A 15310-nucleotide genomic window follows, 5' to 3' on the forward strand; every position below is an offset into this window, starting at 1 on the left:
GTAAACAAGTCGTTGACTTTTATTACGTAAACCGAGCGGGTCATTAGTCGTCATTAACACAAAATTTGCACTTCTAACGAACAGCTGCGCCCATAACTATGCTAACTCTAAAGTAAGTGTATACCATCCCAGTCGAAAATGTAATGTATGGTAATCGGGTAATCGAATAAATATACAGTAAAGCAGCCGTTTCCACATTCGAAAATGCTTTTTTTTTGGCGATGTCCTAAAAAAAGTGGATCATTTAATTTTGCATTACTTAATATCCAGAAATCTATGGGATTTAATATGAAATTTTTGGGACTTTTTGAATACATTACAGTACTGTGTACATATTAAACAATAATAGAATATAAAACTCATAAGCAATACATTAGATCCCCACTGGGATATTTGCAGACACACACACTCATACAAATATGTACATACATATGTATGTATGAATTTATAGCAGTCAATTTATCACTTTTGCGCTTATTACTTACTGCACTTCTTCCATTGCCGGAATTTGCGATAAAAGTAGCAGGAGAACACAATGAAAATCACGGACAGCACCACCAACGCAGTGACAACACCAATCCATAAATAATTGATGACCGTATGCATATCGGCATCGCCAAAAACACGTTCTGAGAAGCTACCACCCACATCACCGACCCCACGCTTCAGGTCGGCCATGTTCAACACAGCACTCCTTGAGATTTGTTCGCTGGTAATGCGGTGGCCAGTCGCATCCACGCCAAGCGGGCGTAGCGCCTGCTCCTCTGTTGCCTGCCTGCTATGTGCCTGTGCGTTGGCGGAAGCAACAGTGTCGTATGCCACATTGCCGATGCGCTGTAGCAGCGTATTGAACGTGTGCAACGTGTTGATGTGCTCGAGATCGTGATGCGATGGTATCTCGAAGGTGATTTGGTTGTGTGTCAACTGTTCGCCAGAGTGAAGCAGCCGGTCGACTACGTTGTTTGACGTAACTGCCGCCAAGTCGGCGTAAGGGGTATCAGTGAAGTCGGTTATATCGTCAGCAAAGCTGGGGGTGCTAGTATCGTAAAGATAATGCGCTGTTGTCGTCACTTCCATTTTTACACTTTAAATTTTTTACTAAATTTTATTCAGCAATTTTTCCACTTCCCGTGCTATCTTTTTGATTAAAATAATTTTTGAAGTAAATTCAATAATATTTTCCCAATTCACATGCCTACATATGTCACTAATAGAGTTGGTTTGTTAATGTTCGCTTCACTAAGCGCGCGTTTCAATAAGCGGAATTTATTTTATTTTTGTAGAAATTCCGACTATTGCTAACTAACTACTATTTACTACCCATAGAACGCGCCCGTTGATTGCGTGCTCACGCGTTGCCCGTCCAAGTCGAACTGATTGTTGAGCCAGCGCATGCAACAGAAGTCACTTGCCACCAGAACAGCCACCAGCCAGCCGGTTTGTAGTAAGTAGCCAAACAACATCTCTGCGCGCTCAATATCCCTTATGGAGGGTATGTGGCCGAATTGTATGTGATTGCACTACAACTCTTCAGAAGGGAGTTTTATTTTCTCTCTCTCTCTCGCTTTCCAATAACCTCACCTTCTCTCCAGCACTTCTGCCGACTTTTCAGTGGGCTCGTAAACAAAACGTCATTGCAGGAGTCTTTCACTCAACAGTTTGAATTGAACTCGGAGTCCGTAGCGGCGTCTGGCCAACTAAATCTTGCAACACTGCGCTGCAACTTAAAATCATTCTTGCCACTTTAACACATTTACACCTACTTTCAGTGAGAGGGTGTTAGTTTGCGAAAAGAACGGAGAATAATGGCCAGAAGAAGTTATTCAAAGCAGAGTCTACGTTTGTAGAAATGTATGTACATATAAGTGCTCAGCAGTTCGACTCCAATCGGCAGGATATGCTACTGACCTAATTCAATATGTTGTATGAACGAACCGACGAGGAACTGCACTATTCCTGATTTTGGTCAGAGCTACTATTGAATTTTCTGCAATTTTGTTCGTTTATTTTACCTTTAACGAACGAGGTAATGCCGATAGAGTCAAAAGCCAGAAATCAATTAATTTTAATTAGGGATTTCTTCCTTTATACTATTCTAACACTTGCAATATCTATTTAAATGTACATACTGATGTACACACGCTTTGGTCTTTGCTAATAAAACTGTTGATTCATATTCGAGTAAAGATAAAACCACATAGTTACATACATGCAGGGCCGTCTAGAGACAGCTCGGAGCGCTGGACTGAAAAATCACGGGCCCCTGTACATAACACTGTGCAACACTTTCGTATTCGGATTTTGCTACGAATCGTAGAACAGGTATGCTGCAATCCGAATCGTATTTTCGAACTTTCGAAGAAATTTACACCTTTTTTGCGTAATTTTGTACGAAAACAATTTTGTTTCGGAAGCGAAATAAAAAATAAATAATATAAAATAAACTTTTTAATATACAACGCTTTTATAAATGGACTAAAAAGTAGAAAATAATATTTCTCAGTCCCATAAAATTTGTTTTGATAACTTTTGATTTTGAAATTTTAGTAAAGGTCGTCATAAACAATTTATGAGATTGAAAACGAAAAGCATGTAATAGACACCTGAACTGATATGGAGGGTAATATATGTTCATATGTATGTGGATATATGAATAACGACCGCTTAAAATCGATCTCAAATTTGTACTTTCTCTGTAGGAATTTTGAGGCTATGTTATGTAGTTTTCCTATTGTCAATTAAATATATAATGCTTTGTATTGCATGCGCCCCACGCTTTTCAAATTCAATCTCATAAATTGTTTATAACGACTTTTGCTAAAATTTCAAAATCAAAAGTTATCAAAACAAATTCTATGGGACTGAGAAATATTATTTTCTACTTTTAAGTCCATTTACAAAAGTGCTGTATATTAAAAAGTTTTTTTATATTATTTATTTTCTACTTCTTAGTCTTGTCTGTATAAAATTTTGCAATAGATATTAAAATAATTCAACGATATTAATAGATAGGTGCACACACATGCATTTACGTATGTATGTACATTAGACTGCATCACCAAAAAAAGTTGCGTTTTTTCCGCCGGGACTACAAAATCTATTATATTTTAAGGCGTCCACCAAAATATTTCGGCCAAATATTAAGATTTAAGCGAGCTGGACCGATTTGAAAATACCTCCAAAAATGAAGTTTTTTATGAATAAAAATAGTTTCTTAAAGAACTTTTTGTAAAAAGTCCCCTCAGATGACAAATTAGATTAAGCTTAAAAAATCTGCATAAACATATTTAAAAATCTTTTCAACGGAATCGTAAGAATGAGATTTTTGATGCTGTTTTTTTTACTTTTTTCAAAGATTGGTTTACGAAAATGTTGAATAACTGGGCCAATAATGTTCTGATTTAGACTTATGGGACATCAGTAGAAAGGTATTTTAACACTGTTTTTATTCCTGGTAAAATAGTCATTCGTGCCCCATCTTGTTTTTTCGAATACCAACACATCTTAATTCAACTTTGAATGACGTTCGTTCATCCTACCTTTCTCTTCCATCCTTTGAATGAGTTTATTAGCAAAGATTGAGAAAATACCTTTCCAATGACACCTCTTAAGTCTAAATCGGAAGAGTTTAGGTTCAGTTATTCAAGTTTTTCCTATACCAATCTTTGAAAAAAGTTAAAAAACAGCATCAAAAATCTCTTCATTACGATTCCGTTCAACATTTTTGTTTAATTTTTTTTAATATTTCTATGCAAATATTTTAAGCTTAAACCGTTTTGTCATTTGAGGGGATTTAAAAAAAAAAATCTGTAAGAAACTATTTTTATTCATAAAAAACTGCATTTTTGGAGGTATTTTCAAATCGGTCCAGCTCACTTAAATCTTCATATTTTTCCGAAATATTTTGCTGGACGTCTTAAAATATAATAGATTTTATAATTCCAATGGAAAAATAGTACCGATTTTTTTTGTATGGGGAGTGATGCGGTCTAATGTACATACATACGAGCAAAGCTTGTAAAATTTTTCTTGTACAATGAAGACAATTACACAATAATTTAAGTATGCTTTTACTTATACAGTGAAATGAACTGGAAGGATTTAGGATATCATCGAGAAATCAAGGATAATCGTAACAGTAGAGATCCTGTGTACTTTAAAATAAGCAAAATATGCATGGCCGTTAAAATTAAGATTGAGAACCCTGAATTAGCAAAATGAAATATTCAAATCCAGAGCTTAAACTTTTCGGCCCTGGGACTTAGGTACATACATTTCAATTAAAATTACAAAATCGCCAAAAACCCACTCTAATTGCCTACTAGAAAGGATCCTCAGCTTAGTATCCTTCGACGTAGTTGCGGAGAATTTCACGGCGGTAGAGTGACGGTCATAGAGGAGTTCACAAGTATGACCTGTGGTCAGACCTCACAAAGATCATTTAGACGGACAATTACAATGAAGACGCAGAATCTTAAATACATATTTTCTAGATTAACCCTGAGGATTTTGATCGAGTTTGACACAGCAATCGTTTCCCAATCTCGGCACGCGTAGCGTGACTTGGTGTGGTGCGCCGGTCACGCGGGGTACGTGGCGCGCGTGGACGCTGGCCGTCGCGAAGCTAAGCAAATTTAATGTTTGAAAGAGCAATAACGTCAATGGATTTTATTTCGTTTTTAAAAAGGTAATTTTGTCAGTTGACTTTATTTCGCACCAGGGTGGGAAATAAAGTCAATTGACCTTATTTCCGTTGATCTTATTACCTGTCACCCTTAATACATATCGTGCACATAATTTAGTATGCAGGTATTGTGAATGTTTTCGGGTTTGTCATTTTTAAAATGAAGAAATATAGAAAATAGGAACTTCTTTAGAAATAAAATAAATGTGCCTGTTCATTTTCTCCGAAATTCATAAATGGAGCCAAAAAAGTTATGTAGAAGGCGAGCGCCGTAATAAGAAATTCTTTATTATCTTCCAAGTTGGAAAATTCTGGCTTAAACGAGCGAGGCACACCGACTTTCATCAAAAAAGATCTATGTTTAAATTTACGCCTGTTCTTCTGGAATTACTGGACGATAATGTAAACCGATTTTGACGATCTTTAAAATTTATGCTTTTCTCGTTAAAACCAGCATATGCTCTGAATTTCATCAAAATCGGATAACATTTACTATTTCCGTCCCCAAGAGCTGTGGGCGTGGTAACGCGTAGAATTTCACTATTTCCACTATTTTCTTTTATTAAGTGCCGAAAAGCGCATATGCGAAATTTCAGCGAATTTCTAGTACGATTACTACTTTTGGCCGCAGCTTATATGTGGACGTCCCACTGTGCATCATTTCGTATGACATGACCTCGCCAGCGGAACCTCTTAATTCGCTGAACTATTTCAATATCATTGTAAAGCTCATCGGATGAAGGAACGTATACCGGAAAAAAACTACATTTAAAGAGTAATAAGATCTTTCTTCAATAGGACAATCTTTTTATAACAAGAAGGAAAATTGTATCGATGAAATCAATTTGAAACCCTTTTTCTTTTTATTACTTGAACTCGGAATGAATGTGACAATATAAAAGGCTTTCAAGGATGAGCAAAGTATAAAATATTAGATATTCTTTGTTTATTTACTGCTTTGGGGTATCTCAATCGAAGATGGTAGAGAACACCGCTTCACTTACATAAGGAAACATACAGTAACTAAGTAGAGCTAGACTCCAGAAAAAAGAAGAAACAAATAAAAAGAAGGTTAAATAGATCTTTAGTCGAGCTGTAATAAACGGAAATTGAACAACCAATGGTTACAAAAAGCTACTGAATACAATTAAAATGAGATGTGTATTTTAACAAAAAACTCAATCAGCAAAATCTACTACAATTTTTGTACTCACTCTAAGTAAAATTAACTCAATAGTATTGAGTCAATACAAGTAAATTAATGCATTCGAATTTGTTTCTCGATTTCATAAGGTAAAACCGGAAAACTCTAGAGCATAAGATTTTTGTTCTCTCAAGGAAAATGTAGAAAATTTTCCCAAAGTTACTCTCTGGGAATTTATTCGTGCAGCATTTACAAAAACTAAATGGGATTGTGAGACTTCTCATCAGGAATATGCCACAAAGCAGTTGCAAGTCTGCATGCTGAGGGTAAAGGTCGTTTGTTTAGAGTTGCACTCTTTTTTGGGTGCGAAAAAAGAAAATGTACGTAAATTTTTGGATAGGCAAATAGTATTTGTTAATGGGTAGAAGACAGGTCAGGAAGTTAAAGAATTTTAATTTTTATAACCTATGTAGCTATGTATGTGTATATGTGTAAGTATGTACATATGTACATATAATCAACTACTATCATAACAGTATTTTAGAACGAATTTACATTTTTCATTTTCATTGGACTTTTCTGAGAGATTTTATTAAAATTAAAAGTATTAATTAATATTTTTATTTTACCACTGAAGTCGGTTTAATTTATTTACTATGCGGATATGTATGTATTTTTGAACATATCGACTACTCGATTCCAAAACACAGTATGTGTTAAAAATAAAATTGAAGTAGAGGAAAGAGATAGATACTTTGTTTTGGGATGGGACAAGATTAAAAATTGTTTAGATACAACGTTTTATATGTGTCGTATCTCCGAAAATCTTGCAGCTATCAACAAATAGGCCTCATTAAAAGGTGCGTCTAAACACAGTGTGTCCCAAATTATAAAAACCGCATTTTCCGAGAAAATGTTGAATACTGTGTTTTGGAATGGAGCAGCCGATATGTGCATGCATACACATGTACATTAAAGTAGTCCAAAAATGTATGTAAAATAAGGTCGCATTTTTAATGCCGCCAGCCCCTAGTTTTGTTCTATACCAAAAAAAAGTAGACCCCTATTTTTATACCTTTCATGAGCATGAAATGGTATTATAACTTTGGTCCGATGTTTGTAAGTACCAGAACAAAAAGAGATAGACCCATTAAAATTTATACTTATATGATCAGAACGTCGAGCTGAGTTGATTTATCCATGTCCGTCTGTCCGTCTGTCCGTCTGTCTGTCTGTTTGTATGCAATCTAGTCTCTCAGTTTTCGAGATATCCGGATCAAATTTGGTAGATGGGTGTATTTTTATATTGTATTAATCATTTGTCGGAACCTGAAGAATCGGACCACTATAACATATAGCTCCCATACAACTGATTGTTCAGATATGAGATTTTTCATTATAACTTCTCCATTTATGCAGCTACGAACATGAAATTTTGCAATACTTGCACCCATTATCAACAGAATACTTACAGTGAAAATTACCAAGATCGGGTCACTATAACCTATAGCTCCCATACAACTGATTGTTCAGATATAAAATTTTCCGTTATAACTCCTCCATTTATATAGCTGTGAACAGGAAATTCCGCACTGTTTTCAATAATTATCAACAGAAAACTTACAGTGAAAATTAAAAAGATCGGATAACTATAACCAATAGCTCCCATACAACTGTTTGTTCAGATATGAGATTTTTCGTTATAATTCATCTATTTATTTAGCTAGGACCATGAAATTTCGCGCTGTTTTCACTCATTATCAGCAGAAGACTTACAGTGAAAATAACGAAGATCGGGTCACTATAACCTGCAGCCCCCATACAACTGATTGTTCAGATATGAGGTCTTTTATCGTATCTCCTCCATTTATGCAGCTAGGAACATGAAATTTCGGACCATTTTCACTCATTATTAACAGAATGCGTACAGTGAAAATAACAAGGATCGGGTGACTACAACATATATCTTCCATACATCTGATTGTTCAGATATGGGATTTTACTGTAAAACTCCTTTATTTGAACAGCTAAAACCGATAAATTTCGTAAGATATTTTATAAATAATAATACAAAGTCTACTGAGAAAATCGTCAAAATCTATGCTGTATAAGCTTTATCTCCTATAGCACTGATTGTTCAGATACCAGTTTTTGCGATATATCTCCTTTATGTAGGAAACTAAACCCAATAAATTGTGTTACCGGTTTACATACCGATCACATAGCAGTGAAAATCACTTAGATTGGTGCCATATAAGGTATATCTTCCATACATCTGATTGTTTAGATGCGATTTTTTATATAAGTATGTAACTCCTCTATCGATGTATGCAGATGTATTCAAAATCAGTAATCTGTCAAACTAAAATTTGCAGATGTTCATGAAAGGTATGAAGCCTTCGGCATAGCCGAAGACAGCGCTGCTCTTACTTGTTTTATTTTGAAATTAAAAAAAAATTAGGGTGTGCTCAAAGTGCTCAAAGTTTTCAATGTATTTTATACACGGTTAAAAATTTCGGTTTTAATTTTAAACTTTTTGGACTACATATATGACCAAACTAAATTCAGTTTCAAATACAAACCTTCCAAGTTTAAAAAAAAGAGAACACATATGTTGGGTTTAGAATTTAAACAATTCGGTTTAAATGTTAAACCCAAACATTTTCATAATTAAGAATAAAAAAAAAAATCATAAATTTCATGCTCCGTCTGGTTGGGATTGAACCCGGACAGCCTTGGTAGCAACCAATTGTATCAAGCATCTTTGCACACTCAGCTACAGCCACGCATGTAAATGTGCTTTCATATGTTGAGTTTGAATCAACACCACAATTCGCTGTGCAAACATATTCTATTTCGGTTTAGACTTTAAACCAAATTTTCTATATATGAAACCTAGAAACTAGAATTAAAAGATTTTGGTTTGATTTTTAAACCACGAACTTTTTGGGCTAAAATTTAAACCAGAATATATTAAAAATTGCGTAAAACTATTGACTGGTTTAAAAAGTAGACTATAAAAGTTTAAAAAAGGCAGTAATCCCAGCGCGGTTTAAAAATTAAACCCAAATTTTTTACCGTGTACTAGCAGACCCGGCGAACTTCGTCCCGCCCAAAATTTTTATATATTTTATTGAAACTTTTTGGTCCAACATTTTCACCAACAATTCACGTTTACGATTTTCATTGGCACATTTGTCTGCTAAGATTAAGGTTTGGTGGTCATTTGCCGCTTTAAATAACCTAAGGAAAGTGCTTGAAATTCTCCAGTTGTGCGGCATTTCATAGCACGGTTATTCGCAAAGCGACATAAATTTTTTCCTCTTCACTCCCTGGCGGCAACAATGACCCGGTTCTATAGTGAATGTCCTAGAAGCTTTACAGTATAGTAGGTGGCAATTTCAAAATGGGTGCGAATCATTGTTCTACAGAAATGCAACATACATATACTTATTTCAGACGAAATACCTTAAAAGTTTGAACGCATAATAATATTGGAAAATCACATCCATTGGGACAATTGCAACGCAGGAGCGTTCGATATACTCAATGATGCAACAGGTCGATTTAATCTGACCTTCACGGCCCCTTTTCTCACTTGGCTATTTTTAGTAATAGCTCGACTTCAGCACCATTTGGCAGCACGTTTTTGCAATAGTATTGCATACATATTTAAAACATTAGCCAAATCGGATCATAAATAAGATTTTTAGTAATAACTCAACTACAGCGCCAACTGTCGGATTAAATTGTGAAACTAAACCATCCAGAGACCCACACAAATACACAAAAAGTTTCGTTAAAATCCGTACAACCATTTAGGAGGAGATCACTCACAAACACACCTACAGAAGAATAAAAAAAATTCATTCAAAGATAGCTAAAGGTCGGTACGTTTGTAGGCCTCACACCCCTTTTCAAATAGCCCAAATTTTCTCCATGAGTATGGGCTTGATTTCAACTATATACATATCTCCATACGAAGTTCCAGTACTGTACCATGAATACTTTCAGAGATATGCAGTATAAAAATTCGATTGATATGGGAGGTGTCACGCCCCCCTTTCCAAGAGATGCCCTCTTTCTTCATGAGTATGCGATTGATTTCGTATATCTCCATACCAAGTTCCAGAACTCTACCATGAACACTTCCAAAATAGGCAGATCGGTCCCTGGTCCACTTCACGGACAAAATGGATCATATATGCTAATATATGCTAAAAAGCTACCTACGTACCGAATTTTAAGCAAATCGGACCGTAAATACGATTTTTTCGAATAGATCGGTCCCTGGACCACTTCCCGGAAAAAATGGGTCATATATTCTAAAAAGCTACTTACGTACTAAATTTTAAGCAAATCGGACTATAATAAGATTTTTTCGAATAGACCGGTCCCTGGTCCACCTACCCGAAAAAAAGTAAAATTTGTTTAGCCTAAAACATGGTGGTTACCGAAAGCTATTTGTATACAAAATTTCATGAAAATCGGACCAGCCGTTCGCGAGATTACCTGTTTAAAAAAAAGGGACTTCTCTTTATATAATTAAGTATAGATAGATGGGGAAAAAACAACTTTTCGTAGAAATAGTGTAGAATTCTTGAAAATCAATATTTTTCGATCGGAAGACTTTGCTTATCTTCAGGAGATTCCCGTAAATAATAATACCTAATTGTTCCTTTAATAATTTTTTCATGGTGACTATATTTTATGGGTCCTTGAAAATGCAATGGGGGGACCAATAAAAAATCTTTAATCATAAAAAATGGTTAAATAAACAATTGGATGTCAATATTTGAAGTCTCCTGAAGAGAATCAAAGTTTTACGATTGAAAAATATTGATTTTCAAGAGTTTTATTCCATTTTTACGAAAATTTGTTTTTGCCCCATATTAAATACATGCAAAACTTTGAGCGCTGTGAGCACTCCCTAAATATTTTTTGATTTCAAAATAAAAAATAGGGGTATATTTATTATTGGTTCAGAACAATCCTACGGGGTGGCGGCATTAAAATTTCGACTTTATTATTTTGGACCACTCTAATGTACATATGTACCATATTCATTATGTCTATAGTTAACACTAATTATTCCCAAAAGTAAAATACCTGCATGTTACCATATTCCCTTTGATATGAACGAGTACATCCATAATTCGACAGCAAAGCCGTCATTACCCGTTTTTGCCCATATACGTATTTTTATCACAGCCTTTTGCTGTTAAACGCCGCGAATGTGCAACTTGCGCCACAAGCACAGTGATGCGAGTAGTCTGGCAGGCCGTCAGTTCGTCAATCAGCGAAACTGTAGAACACGCTTTTTGGCATGTCAGCATGTCACCATATGACATAGTAACATAATAAAATAGCTTGACAGTTGACTGCAACAGCAACGACAGTAACGAACACAGTAGCGAAACTCGTACAACAATAGAACCAACAGCATATCGCGTTGCTGCATCAAGTCACACATAGCCATGTTGTCAGGCCGCCCGTCCGGCAGTCTAACAACTTTTAACATTATGTGAAAATATGAAATGTAGAGCTCTTTTCAGAATATTCGCTCAGCGTGGGGAAATGTTTTGAAAATTTGATTACGTTATGCATGCTTATGAACATACATACATCCACATAAACATGCACATTTTACATGCATCCATACATGCATACATATCGTCGTTTAAAGCACAGTATATACAGTAATAAACCTTTTTGAGTACTCGGGGGTAAAATCTGATCAGGGTTGATAATGAGAAGGATCATGAATTTTGTTGATTCAGAGTTGTATACAAAATTATTCTGGTATGAAAGGGAGCAAAAACCGTACTATGGCAGAGTGGCACAAGTCATGACTGTGTAATAGTGCCCGAAACTATTGCAAAAGTGTAAAAACATTGCAAATTTTTGTCTATTATTATTGATACTAGTATAGATTATCATAGTTCAGTGTATAATTTGTTATATTGCACCGCACATGATAATGAACTGTTAAATGTTGAAAACGCTTGTAACTTGTAGATCACTCAAACTTGGGTGTGCTTAATGGACTGTCTGGGCGGATGTGCTGGCAGTCATTGGGATCTGTATAGCTATACAAACCTTGTTTTTTTTAAATAAAAACTTAAATATATTCGGAAATTTAGAATTTGGCTTGATAAATTCACAAAATTTACGGTTTTCATAAATAATTTAATCTTACAATGGACTTTTTTTATTTTAAACTTACATTTAAGAAAACTCCATTTAATGCTATAATTACGATTTGAGTTTTCCAGAGTTATTTATGTACTTAACCGTTGATATTATTCTTCATTGCGCATGAATATCAGCATCCATTAAAGATGAGTATTATACTTAGGCTGTGTGCGAGTTTACCTAAATTTTAGTACCTAAACTAATATTCCACTGGGAATTTCCAGCACTGATACAATTTAGGAAAACAGCTGCTAAAACTGTGCGAGTTCGTTCGACAACCTAAATTGTTTGTTTTGGAATTGTTGCTTTTAGTAAATATATCTATAAAATGAATAATTTTGCGGTAGCTTTGGGACTATTTAACAATATAATAAATTTGCAACAGAAAAGGAGAATGTTCCATCCTGGCATCTATAAAAGAATCAGTTTGCTCTTCTGACCCTGCGAAATAATATACATGCATCGAATTACACATACACTTATCTGAATGCAAAATCAAATAAATTTATACTTACATCTTTCTGAATATTTTCTTTTTTGTGCCATAGCAATGATAAAATTATTTAAAACATCAAAAAATCGTTGTTCACTTAATCGCTCGCTCAAATATATTTGACTGTTGAATTAAGGTTGAAAAGTATGCTCGCAGAAAATCTAAATTATTCCTATTCATTGCGTTACCGACACATTGCGTTACCGACACTAGCAATTTAGACGTACTCGCACACAGCCTTAACCTACATTTTGTTCATAAAAAAACACATAATTGTGTATATTTTATCCTCGAAATGTACTTTTTCTAATCGTGAGGCGAAATTCCCCACAGCAAGTGTAGCCGTGCGCGCAAAACGAACACGCTGCACACAACCCAAAAGTACTCCTCCTGTGGTTTAAAGTACAAAATCGCGTATCGTCATTCTGCAAAACCGCGTAACTGACATTTGATACCAAAAATTGGATTTGCTGACACAAGCTCTTATCTCAATCCTTATCCATTCGTCCAGAAATATACAAGCCAGAAACGCGATTGCTTTTAAAAATGAGAAGCCTTTTGAAATATGAGTGTTTTTACTCTCTAGAAAATAATTTATGCAACCTCACATACGCGGTTTTGCACTATCTTCATACGCAAAATGCAAAACCATTTTGTTGATACGCGGTTTTGTACTTTAAACGACGATATGTACGATATGACTGCATCACTCCCCATACAAAAAAAAATCGGTACTATTTTTCCATTGGAACTATAAAATATATTATATTTTAAGACTTGCAGCAAAATATTTCGGAAAAATATTAAGATTTAAGTGAGCTGGACCGATTTGAAAATACCTCCAAAAATGGAGTTTTTTATGAATAAAAATGGTTTCTTAAAGATTTTTTTTGAAAAAGTCCCCTCAAATGACAAAACGGTTTAAGTTTAAAAAATTTGCAGAAAAATATAAAAATAAATTAAAAAAAAATATGAACGGAATTGTAATGATGGGATTTTTGATGCTGTTTTTTAACTTTTTTAAAGATTGGTATAAGAAAAACTTGAATAATTGAACCTAAACTCTTCCGATTTAGACTTAAGAGGTGTCATTGGAAAGGTATTTCCTCTACTTTTTTATTTCTTTACTAATAAACTTATTCAAAGGATGAAAGAGAAAGGTAGGATGAAGGAACGTCATTCAAAGTTGAATTAAGATGTGTTGGTATTTAAAAAAAAATATTGGGACACGAATGACTTTTTTTGGGCATAAATAAAAACAGTGTGAAAATACCTTTCAACTGACACCCCATAAGTCTAAATCAGAATAGTTTTGGCCCAGTTATTCAAGTTTTTCGTAAATCAATCTTTGAAAAAAGTAAAAAAAACAGCACCAAAAATCTCATTCTTACGATTCCGTTGAAAAGATTTTTAAATATTTTTATGCAGATATTTTAAGCTTAATCTGTTCTGTCATCTGAGGGGACTTTCTTCAAAAAGTTCTTTAAGAAACAATTTTTATTCATAAAAAAACTAAATTTTTGGAGGTATCTTCAAATCGGTCCAGCTCACTTAAATCTTAATATTTTTCCGAAATATTTTGGTGGACATCTTAGAATATAATACATTTTGTAATCCTGGTGGGAAAACCACAACATTTTTTGGTGATGCAGTCTAATGTACATAGATATGTACTATGTATGTATGTATATTTCACACCAAGCTTTCTGAAGGAAGAGCAAAGCATATTAAGTGAGGTAGAAGTGATTTTGGCAATGATGAAAAATGTCAAATGATGAATAACTTTTAACCCTTTCCGAATTGGCATTTTCTATTTTTCATTAAAAATTCAATTTTTTGGTTTTTCTACCACATCCATTTATAGATACATATACAAAAATTAAAAGGATCAAGAGCCAGGACGTTAAAGTGGTGTGATACTTTAAGGCGCCTAGCTGCGAAGTTAGAAGATTCTTCCCGCGTCTGTGAAAATCATTTCAACGCGAATGATTTTATTACTAGCAGGCGCATGCGTTTATACCAAGATCCAGTTCCCATCAGTGTTGATATTTTAAGTACAATTGTACTTTTTTCAGTACAATTAGTTTTAAAAAGTACAATTTACCTATTTTAAGTACAATTTCAACTTCAAACATACTTCTTGTGCAAAACGTTGAAATCTCTTTGGTACGAAACGAAATTCTGAATTGTAATTTTGAAAGTAAACGTCATTATGGATGGTAATATTAGTGTTGAGCGTTGTGGTTATTGCGATTTTTTTTTATCACCGTCATCGTTATTTATTTTGGAAAAATCTTTGGAAATGCAGTTTACCTAATGACGATCCAGCAGAAAATGAAGTAATTGAATAACTAGGGGGTTGAAAGTAAACAATTTTACGTAAATTTCATGCGTTGAAACTAAAAATATCAATTGTGGACCTCCATTTTAGAGTTACTGATCTCATTTTATATGATTTATTTTCCCTAATATAAACTGATCTTATATTTGAATGTACATCCCGCGACAAAGTTATACGATTACCCGGGTTAGGCTATTTCATTTATATTTTTTCTAATTAATATTATTTTTTTTTTTATAAAATTATAGGTCATTGTCTAACAAAACGAAATAAATCACAAATTCAAAGATTAAAAAAATCAACAAATTTTCATCACCTTCTACCATATAAGGAATGTATGCATATTATTTTATATGAAAAATTTATATATATAGCTCAAACTAGGTGACCGTAGAATTTTATCGCGTTAAGAATTTATTTGTATATACTTAAGTTAAACTGTAAACTTAATGA

The 15310-nt window shown here is 34.2% G+C and overlaps 1 protein-coding gene across 1 annotated transcript; it reads right to left on the minus strand.

Moving 5' to 3' along the window:
• Positions 1 to 457: 457 nt before the first annotated feature.
• LOC118753293 (protein commissureless 1-like) lies at positions 458 to 1376 on the minus strand. The gene is made up of 2 exons (XM_036488164.1): positions 1321 to 1376; positions 458 to 1207 (listed from the first exon to the last, which is right to left on the minus strand). Exon 2 carries the CDS (start codon positions 1075 to 1077, stop codon positions 478 to 480), a length of 600 nt encoding a protein of 199 aa, XP_036344057.1. The 5' UTR covers positions 1078 to 1207; positions 1321 to 1376; the 3' UTR covers positions 458 to 477.
• Positions 1377 to 15310: the final 13934 nt, after the last annotated feature.

The sequence above is a fragment of the Rhagoletis pomonella genome, unplaced genomic scaffold (assembly GCF_013731165.1).
Source record: "Rhagoletis pomonella isolate Grant_MI unplaced genomic scaffold, Rhpom_1.0 Rhpom_scaffold_02323, whole genome shotgun sequence".
Lineage (NCBI taxonomy): Eukaryota > Metazoa > Arthropoda > Insecta > Diptera > Tephritidae > Rhagoletis > Rhagoletis pomonella.

What these genes read in the sequence shown, in the direction of transcription:
- LOC118753293 (XM_036488164.1), bottom strand. Translation starts at nt 1,077, where the DNA reads ATGGAAGTGACGACAACAGCGCATTATCTTTACGATACTAGCACCCCC.